The following is a 10,920-nucleotide window of genomic DNA, read 5'->3' as shown; positions in this document are numbered from 1 at the left end:
ATGGTATATCCACACAATGGAATAGTATGCCACATTAAAGAACAATGGGGATACGTGACTCATCTCACAATGTGGATGAACCTGGAGGACATTATGCTGAGTGAAATAAGTCAATCGCAGAAGGACAAGTACTGTATGAGCCCATTACTGTAAAAAGACAGAGAAGGGTTTGCTTGGGAAAGGGACCTCACCTAGTAGGTTACCAGAATGGGGAAGGAATGGGAGGGGTTAATTTCAGGCTAGGTGGGGCCTACACGCTGACATAGGTAGGGGGAGGGATATACGGGAAGAATATATGACCACCATAATAACATTAGGAAATGAGAGGACACCAAATTGTACGCATAAGAGATAGACGACAGATGCTAATATCAACCAATCTGTCCACAATACTGCATTGCCATTAACACCAAACACTAGGCTATATAGATAAACACATAAACACCTGAGATGATCAGATTGGGGTCAGTGAATAGAAGTATACTCTAGATCAAAGATAGATTCAGCTGTGGCTAATCTTGCACAGACACCAGTGATACAAAATACCTGCAGTCCTTATAGAAACAATAGAAGACAGACACAGAGTAATCCCTCACAGACATCCAGACACTATGGGAGACATATCCAATAGATCTACTGCCTCAGAACCATAGTACTGGGGGACACCAGACTCAATTGACACAACAAAATACATAAAAGCATTGCTCCACATCCTACATTGGTGAGTAGCGACTGGGGTCTTAAAAGCTTTCAAGCAGACATCTAAGATGCAGCTAATGGTCTCCTAGAGTTGGAAGTGAAGAACACACACACACACAAAAAAAAACCAAGGGCATTTAGAAGCAATCAGCCCTAGGACACGATGGCCCTCAAGACCAGAACTAGATGGTGCCTGGCTACCAATGCCAACCAATGAGGAAAGGATCAAATCTGGATATCCTGGATAGAGTGGGAGGGAAAATGTGGAACAAAATCCAAAAACTCAATAATGACCAGAATTACTGGTCAGATGAAATCTGGTGAGACTCCCAATACTATGGCCTTGGAATACATTCTTCACCTGGAATAAAACTCACCTCCAGGGGTGGGCTCTCAGTCCAATAGTTAACAAGATGTACGTACACACAGACCACTCAACCCAGGATGACGCACCCACATGCTCTATGGTAATACATACCTTAGAGCAAGAGACCATGGGACACCAGAGGACCAACATTCAAACTGAGGAAATGCAGGACAAACAGGAGTGCATAATTATGAAGGGCACAGGGGGAGGGTTACAGGATAGGGAGGGGAGTAGACTGGGTTAGGGTTGGACATGGCGAATGGAGAATGAAACTAAATGTACGCATTAGGTTGAATGTAAAACAAGCTCTTAAAATGAAAATAAAAATAAGTTACATTATAGATAGCTAAGACTCATAAACATATTTACATGCATATGTACACATGTATACATATAATTCACATAACCTGTTCAAATGTGTGAGTAAGCAGAAGAGAGGCACTATGGATAATCAATGCATAGGGCCCTCATACACCTTAATCTAACCCTGCCTCCAACTCATAGGAATCAGATTTGGGATGATTCTGGTTCTTTCACTAAGGAATCTAGACAAGTTCTTATGCCACTACTCCTAGATTACAGCATGTAATGAATTCAGTACATATGCTCCTTTTTAATCATTTAAAAATAGGATGATAGACTTCTCTACTTAACTGCTATTAAAATGATCAATTTTTTATTTGTGTTTTTTTTATTATGTTGAGATCCAACTAGATGGTTAAATTACTCTGTAACTAGTTTAATACCAAGAACATATTTTAATTTTCTTCTAATATATAAATATTTTTGTTATATCTGCTTTTATCTTTAGATGCCATCTAAAGTAAACTATGAGTATTATTTCTCAAGGTGTCCCTTAATCATAGTTGTAAACAGATATTGCTATAAAAATGGTGGTAGGCAGATGCAACAATATAAATATGCTTCATGCACTATAAAAAACAGCACATATTCATTTACTTGTGCATTTTGAAAAAATAAATCTGAATAGTCTAAACAGAAATCAGGTGAGGCAATACCTAAAATGTCAAAAATGAAAATGCATACTTCGATTGTGCACTTTTGTGGGCCAACAATACTGCTGTCATGCCACCGTGTGACCATTTTAATGACCTTTTTATTTTTTTTAATTGTGATTTGGGTGAAAGTTTACGGAGCAAATTCATTTTCCATACAACAGCTCACATACACTTTATCTCATGACACTGACTACAATTTACCACAATGCAACAGCTCTTCTCCTACATCTTCCTCATAATTACCTCTTCCTTGTGTCCTTCCCTTCATGCACTCCTGCCCCCTGAGCTATGTCCCTGTGCATACACAGCCCTTCTATTCTCCCATGATTGTTCTCTCCAAGGAGTGTATCTACCTAGTATAAATGTTCACCCTCATATGCCTGCCTTTTGTCTGGCTGGAAGCCACAGGTGTGGATTCAATTCCAGACCGGAAGGGCAGCTAGGGGCCACAGTCTCAGTGGTTCCATCAGGCTCCATCAGACCAGCAAACCTGGTCCCCCCCTTTTTTTTTCCAAATGATTTTGAGTTTTGTTCCACATTGTTCTCCCAGTCCGTCCAGGATCTCCTACATAGATCCCCCTCTGAGTGGTTGACAGTGGTAGCCGGGCACCATCTAGTTCTTCTGGTTAATGATCGAATTGTTTGAAAGTTGATAATTACCTAAACTTAATAAAGTGGTATAAAAATGACAGCAAAGGAATTAAAAATCTTTCTTACCATGAAATCAAGCTCTTCATTTAGATTGTGGTATTTATCAAGTTTGGCTCCTAGTAAGGTAGGTATATCATCGACATTCTTGGCTTCATTTGAATCAAAGTCTGCGGCCTAAGATTAAATACATTTGTGCTCAGTTTTGATACTTCACACTGCTGGAGACATCTGACAAAAAATAATTTATTAGTCTAAAAATTCAAAGAGTTCTTCAATAGCTAGAGTCATAGAAGTATAGAACTTAGTGCTGGATGAGCAAATCACCTGAGCTATGTCTCCAACTAGGTGAGTTACTAGTAGACTCATTTTACAAACAAGACTTACAGGTTACAGGTTTCCTAAAGATTATGCATCTAGAGTCTCCAATTAACCAAATAAAATATTCGTACATTTTTACAGGTTGGAAAGTACCTATATGGACTCTACATTTATTTGTTTAGCAGCAATATCCTGTATTTCAAGGATCTAATGGAACACATCACAAATTTTCTCCTGAATCAAAATGCCATAAAATACCAAAGAAGACAAAGCTAATCTAATGACAACACAAGAATTTGAAATTCAACAAATGAGGTTTACTTTATGTTCCTTTTATCACCCCTTAAGAACACAACTCCTTTAAAAGTAATAGATTATTAAGAACAGGGTTGTTCCCAGATCTTTCTGTAGGAAAAATGTGTGCAGATGCATGCCAAATCATGATTTATATGTTCCACAGCTAAATTATTTTCAAAACTTAAAAATTTTTCTAAGACCTTTCTGTGAAACTTAAATAAATCCTCTTTTATGATTCACATGAAAATAGGCAAAAACTATCAATAAATGAAAATGCAAACATAAAAACATTTTACTATATATATAATATATATATATATACACACACACACACACACTGTATTTATTTATAGTTTGCAAACTTTTAATATTATATTTTATATAATGATCAAAAGGTTTAATTACAGCTGTGCTCTATGTACTCCCAGGCCTGAGTTCTCGAACATTGGCAGCTTTACATATTATCACTTTATACAAATAGAGAGGATGCATTTAAGTTCATCATTGAAGGGGTTTGCCAGGTCTTACCATCTGGAACAAGTGCATAGTTCAGATGATCCCAAACAATAACCATTCATCTTTCTTTTTAACTTTCGTGTCAAGTTTCCATGCACCGATCTGCAATTCAGTTCTAAACTCATCCAATTATTACATAAAATATTTTTAAAATTAAGAACTGAAGTGAGACTGTAAAATGAAAACCTATACACAGGAAAGTCCAAGGGCTGAAAGACTATCATCCAGTTGTGTTTTAGTCATCCAAAACCATGTTCCATTCCAAATAACAGACCCAGTGGAACTACATTATTTAGAAATAAGCCCATGCACATCTTTGTACAATTCATTCTCCTTAACAACACAACCAGAAGGAAGTAGTTTATATAAGGCTGTTGTTATTGGATTTGTGGGTCAGGGACAGAAAACAGGACTGTCTTATCCTTTAGTGATAAGTTTATTTATTTATTTATTTATGGCAAAGTTGTCTGAATTTTCATTATCTTTATTTTCATTACAAATGTCATCCAGAAGCTTGGAAGGAATAGTTTATCTACACTCAAGATCACAGGTATAATTACTCCTTTTTCCTGAAGAATGATGCTGAACTTTGTTTTGTGATTAAATTTTTTTGTTAATGGGTTTTTGGTTTTATAACTATTTTCTAGTATGAAGTTTCAGAAATAAGAGTTCTGAAGGGGGCAATCTCAGAAGTTCATACCAACATCACTTCAGTATCAGATAATTTAACTCCACTTTCCAAATGATACAGTGGCTCTTTTATCTAAGTCATTTACAAAGAACATAGTCCCAGGTGACAATGGTTGCCTCATTTAGAATGATAGTTCCAGTGAGATAGGTTTCATCAGTGGAAATTTCTGGTCAGAATCAGGACTTGCCAAAGGAGTATCTGTAGACTTTGATTCATTTGCTTCCTCCTGTACTCTCTGGAGTCACTTCATAGTCAGTGCACAATATAGGTTTGACTACCAACTAGCTGATATTTAAAAACTAAAGACCTCTTATAGTTCCCATAGCCACACAAATACAAATCTCTCTTCTCTCTCTCTCTCTTTTCCCAGAATGATATAAAGGATTCTCAATATCTTTTAATAAGGAAATAAAGCAGTCTCTAACTCTGAAACCTGGAAGAAGATGAAAGATTAGAGTCATAAAACCGATATTAGTTATTTTTAATAAAATTTTGTGTTGCTAGTGATAAAGAAACCAAGGAACTAATAGCTAAAGATAACTAGCAGGTAATTTTCTGTACAAAATTTATCAGTGGCTTTCAATTCTGCCCCATAATCAATCATGAAACTATGATCATATTATTTCATAAAACAACCTAGAATTGAAAAAAATTATGTCTTTATGTGTTTAAATGGATTCATAACAAAATTAAAAGTTCACATTCTTTTGACAAAGAGCATGTAGGCATCTTTATGTATGTTAAGGATAGTCCATAGTAACTGTTAAACTTACCTCAATAACCTGATCTTGAAATGATTTTTCACTAGCAATTAACTCTCTAATCATTGTGATTCTGGCTGTATGTTTCAGTAGCTAAGAAAAAAAAAAAAAAATATATATATATATATATCTCAGAGACCCAAAGAGAAGAAAAAACAACATCCTATAAAATTTCTGATAAAATTATTAGACCATGCACAGTCCAAACCCTCATTTTCAAAAGATACACTTTTTTTTTTTTTTTTTTAATAGCCTTTGTGCAGAAAACTAGGCCTGAGACTGTTGTCCTTAGGCCTACTAGCAAAGTTGCCCCTTGGGCAGTATCTGGAAACCTGGATTTTAGAAGAATTCCCACCATTCCCTGGTAAGAATGACTCACTGTGCCTAAATTGTTTGTGCATATAATATGGTTTATGCTGAACACCTGCTTTCCTTCTGATGGTCTGGAATTTTGATATGTGCGAAGCATAGTGTGCCTGTGTGAACAGCCCCTAATAAACTTGAGGAACTGAGTCTCTAATGAGCTTCCCTGGTAGACAACATTTCACACATGTTGTCACAACTCATTGCTGAGGGAATTACATGTACCTTGTGTGGCTCTCCTAGGAAAGGACTTTTGGAAGCTTGTGCCTGGTTTCCTCTACACTGTGCCCCATGTGCCTTTTCCCTTTGCTGATTTTTCTTTGTATCCTTTTGCTGTAATAAATCATAACTGTCATATGACTATATGCTGAGTTCCATGAGTCTTCCCACTGAATCATCAAAACTAAAGGTGGTCTTGAGGTCTTCAGGCAGCTCATAATATCCAATTGTTGGTACACTCGGGATACTATGATGCTTCCTCAAAATTATAACTCTTATTAAAAAAATCTAGCCAACTTTGCCTGGATATAATTTATAATCATTTCTTACTTGTTTATTGGTTCCTTCATTATAATAATAATGAATGACCTTAATAATGACCATTATAATAATAATGACCTTAATTTTCAAGGTCCCTAGATGGGACAGTTTGCACTTGGTGGGTACCAAAAAGTTTATGATGTAAACCTACCCAGAAGCACTGTAGATAATAGAGTAAAGCTTTAGGACCTCCATTTGCTGATGTGACACAGCCCAAGAGGAGAAGAAACAACTGAAAACATCCATTAATAATTGGAACATCGAATGTATGAAGTATGAATCTAGGAAAATTGGAAGTTGTCAAAAATGAAATGGAAAGCATAAAGGTTGATATCCTAGGCATTAGTGAGCTGAAATGGACTGTTTTGGCCATTTTGAATCAGACAATCATATGACCTAATATGCCAGCAATGACAAAGAGAAATGGCATGGCATTCATCATCACTAAGAACATATCAAGATCTATCCTGAAGTACAGTGCTGTCAGTGATAGGATAATATTCATATGCCTACAGGGAAGACAAGTTAATACCACTATTATTCAAATTTATGCACCAACCACCAAAGCCAAAGATGAGGAAATTGAAAATTTTTACCAACTTCTGCTGTCTGAATTTGACTGAATATGCAATCAAGATGTGTTAATTATCACTGGTGATTGGAATGCAAAAGTTGGAAACAAAGAAGAATCACCAGTAGTTCGAAAATATGACCTTGGTGATAGAAATACTGTTGGAAATCGCATGATAGAATTTTGCAAGACCAGTGACTTATTCATTGCAAACACCTTTTTTTCAACAACACACAGTGGCTATACACATGGACTTCACCAGACGGAGTACACATGAATCAGATTGACTACATCTGTGGCAAGACGTGATGGAGAAGCTCAGTATCTTCAGCCAAAACAAGGCCAGGAGCTGATTGTGGAACAGACCATCAACTGCTCATATGAAAGTTCAGGTTGAAGCTGAAGACAATTAAAAGAATTCCACAAGAGCCAAAATATGACCTTAATTATATCCCTCCTGAATTTAGAGACCGTCTAAAGAACAGATTTGATGTATTGAACACCAGTGACTGAAAACCAGAGGAATTGTGGGATGACATCAAGAACATCATCCATGAAGAAAGCAAGAGGTCATTAAAAAGACAGGAAAGGAAGAAAAGACCAAAATGGATGTCAGAAGAGACTCTGAAACTTGCCCTTGAGTGGAGAGAAGCTAAAGCAAATGGAAGAAATGACAAGATAAAAGAGCTGAACAGAAGATTTCAAAGAGCAGCTCAAGAAGACAAAGTCAATTATTATAATGAAATGTGCAAAACCTGAAGTTAGAAAAACAAAAGGGAAGAATACACTCAGTATTTCTCAAGCTGAAAGAACAGAGGAAAAAATTTAAGACTCAAGTTACAATATTGAAAGATTCTATGGGCAATATATTGAATGATGCAGGAAACATCAAAAGAAGATGGAAAGAATACACAGTTACTGTACCAAAAGGGGGAGCTCTAGTGGTGTAGTGCCTAAGGCATTTTACTGCTAACCAGAAGGCTGATACTAACCACCAGCCACTCCCTGGAAGAAAGGCTGGGCAATCTACTTCCATAGTGATACTGCCTTGGAAACCCAAGAAGGGGTCGCTATGAGTCGAAATTGATTCAATGGCAGTGAGTTTGTTTTTGTTTTTGAAACAAGAAGTGGTTGATGTTCATCCATTTCAGGAGGTGGCATATGATCAAGAACCAATGGTACTGGAGGAAGAAGTCAAAGTGGCACTGAAGGAATTGGTGAAAAACAAGGCTCCAGGTGGATTACCCATTGAGATGTTTCAACAAACAGATGCCACTCTGGAGGCACTCATTTGACTATTCCAAGAGATTTGGAAGACAGCTACCTGGCCAACTGACCAGAAGAGATCCATATTTGTACCCATTCCAAAGAAAGGTGATCCCACAGAATGTGGAAATTATTGAACAATATCACTAATATCACATGCAAGTAAAATCTATTGAAGATAATTCAAAAAGGGTTGCAGCATTATATTGACAGAGAACTTCCAGAAATGCAAGCTGGATTCAGAAGAGGATGGGGAACGAGGAATATCATAGCTGCTGTCAGATGGATCTTGGCTAAAGAGAAAGAATACCAGAAAGATGTTTACTTGTGTTTTACTGACTATGCAAAAGCACTCGATTGTGTGAATCCTAAGAAATTGAGAACAATGGGAATTCCAGAACACTAGATTGTGCTCATGAGAACCTGTACATAGACCAGGAGCCTGCCATTTGAACAGAACAAGGGAATACTGTATGATTTAAAATCAGGAAGGGAGTGTGTCAGGGTTGTATCCTTTTACCGTACTTATTCAATCTGTATGCTGAGCAATAATCTGAGAAGCTGGGGTATATGAAGAAGAATGTGGCATCAAGATTGGAGGAAGGCTCATTAACAACCTGTGATATGCAGATGACACAACTTTTCTTGGTGAAAGTGAGGATAACTTGAACCACTTACAGATGAAGATTGAAGACTACAGTCTGCTGTATGGATAACACCTCAGTATAAAGAAAACAAAAATCCTCACAACTGGACCAATAAGCAGCATCACAATAAATGGAGAAAAGACTGAAGTTGTCAAAGACTTCATATTACTTGGTTCTACAATTAACACCAATGGAAGCAGCAGTCAAGCCATCAGAAGATGTATTGCATTGGGCAAATCTGCTGCAAAAGACCTCTTTCAAGCACTGAAGAGCAAAGATGTCTCCTTGAAGACTAAGGTGCATCTAAATACCAGGCCGTGGTATTTTCAATTGCCTCAAAAGCATGTGAGAGCTGGACAATGAATAGGGAAGACTGAAGAAGAATTGATGCTTTTGAGTTTCCTGATAGTACCATGGACTGCTAAAAGAACTAACAAAACCATCCTGGATGAAGTGCAGCCAGAATGCGCCTTGGAGGCAAGAATGGCCAGACTTTGTCTCACCTACTCTGGTCATGCTGTCAGAAGGGACCATTCTCTGGGGAAGGTTATCATGCTTGGTAAAGTGGAAGGTAAACTAAAAAGGGGAAGGCCCTCAGCAAGATGGATTGACACAGTGGCTGCAATGATAGGCTTAGGTATAGCAGGGATTGTGAGGCTGTCACAGGATGAGGAAGTGTTTTGTTCTGTTGTACATGGGGTCACTAAGAGTTGGAGATGACTCAACAGCAACTAACCACAACAACAGCAGAAGCACTCTGGAAGAAAAAGCCTAGCAATCCACTTCTGTAAATGATTACAGCCAAGAAAACCCTATGGGGCAGTTCTACTGTTACACATGGTGTTGCCATGAGTTGGAATCTACTCTATGGCACAAGACAAGAACAACAGTCAATATTCAAACTTGAGGTATATTGTACTGTGAAAAATATTATTTTTAGTTTTTATTACGAAAAATTTCCAGTGTTAAAAAAAAGAAAAAAAAAACTATTATAAACCCCATGTAACTGTCATCTACTATTGTTATTAGATGCCATTGAGTCAGTTCTGACTCCTAATGACTATATGTGCAACAGAACAAAATACTGCCCAGTCCTGTACCATCCTTACAATTGTTGCTTTCTTTGAGTCCACTGTTGGAACCACTGTGTCAATCCATCTTGTTGAGAGTCTTCCTCTTTTTCACTGACCCTCTACTTTACCAAGGATGATGTCTTTCTGCACAGACAGGTCCCTCCTGATAACATGACCAAAGTTTGAGAGATGAACACTTGCCATCCTCACTTCTAAGAAGCACACTGGCTGTACTTCTTCCAAGACAGATTTGTTCATTTTTCCAGCAGTCCATGGTATATTCAATATTCTTCATCAACACCATGATTCAAAGGCATCAATTTTTCTTCAAGTTTCCTTATTCTCTGTCCAATGTTTGCATGCACATGAGATGATTGAAAATACCATGGCTTGGGTCAAGCACCCCTCAGTCTTCAAAGTGACATCTTTGCTCTTTAACACTTTAAAGACGTCTTTTGTGGCAGATTTGTCCAATGCAATATGCCATTTGATTACCTGACTGCTGCTTCCATCAATGTTGACTATGGAGACAAGAAAAATGAAATCCTTGACAAATTCAGTCTTTTCTCTGTTTTTCATTATGTTGCTTATTGCTCCAGTTATGAGGAATTTTGTTTTCTTCATGTTGTGGTGCAATCCATATTGAAGGCTGTAATCTTTGATCTTCATTAGTAAGTGCTTCAAGTCCTCTTTGCTTTCAGCAAGTGAGGCTGTGTCATCTGCATCACAGGTTGTTAATGAGTTTTCCTCTAATACTGATTCCAAAATCTTTTCTTATTTTTACATTTTATTTTAAAACAAAACACAAAAAAAACATTTCCAACAAGCATACATCAAGGCAGTGAAAAGGTAAGCACAGAGTGGGAGAATATTTGCACACAAATAACTGCCACAGGGCTTACGTATCTGATGTAAAAAGAATTCCTACACTTCATAAGAAAAGATGTCTTTGTTTTATTTATTTATCTATTTATTTTAAATTGTGATTTGGGTGAAAGTTTACAGAGCAAATTCACTTTCCATACAACAGATCACATACACTTTGTCTCATGACATTGACTACAATTTACCACAGTGCAACAGCTCCCCTCCCACTCCCCCCCCCACAGTTACCTGTGTCCTTCCCTCCATGTATTCCTGC

At 37.3% G+C, this 10,920-nt stretch overlaps 1 protein-coding gene across 1 annotated transcript in view; it reads right to left on the bottom strand.

Moving 5' to 3' along the window:
* The window catches only part of CAGE1 (cancer antigen 1), a 149,476-nt gene that overhangs the window by 98,805 nt on the left and 39,751 nt on the right, over window positions 1–10,920 (bottom strand). The window contains 2 exon segments of the mRNA XM_042780216.1: window positions 2,803–2,910; window positions 5,332–5,412. Coding sequence (XP_042636150.1) covers window positions 2,803–2,910; window positions 5,332–5,412 — 189 coding nt within the window.

Source organism: Orycteropus afer, unplaced genomic scaffold (genome assembly GCF_000298275.1).
Source record: "Orycteropus afer afer isolate SDZICR_OR568_19922 unplaced genomic scaffold, OryAfe1.0 scaffold00027, whole genome shotgun sequence".
In the NCBI taxonomy this organism is placed as follows: domain Eukaryota; kingdom Metazoa; phylum Chordata; class Mammalia; order Tubulidentata; family Orycteropodidae; genus Orycteropus; species Orycteropus afer.
Note: the sequence above shows the minus strand (reverse complement) of the source record. Positions and strands in the feature narration are given on the sequence as shown.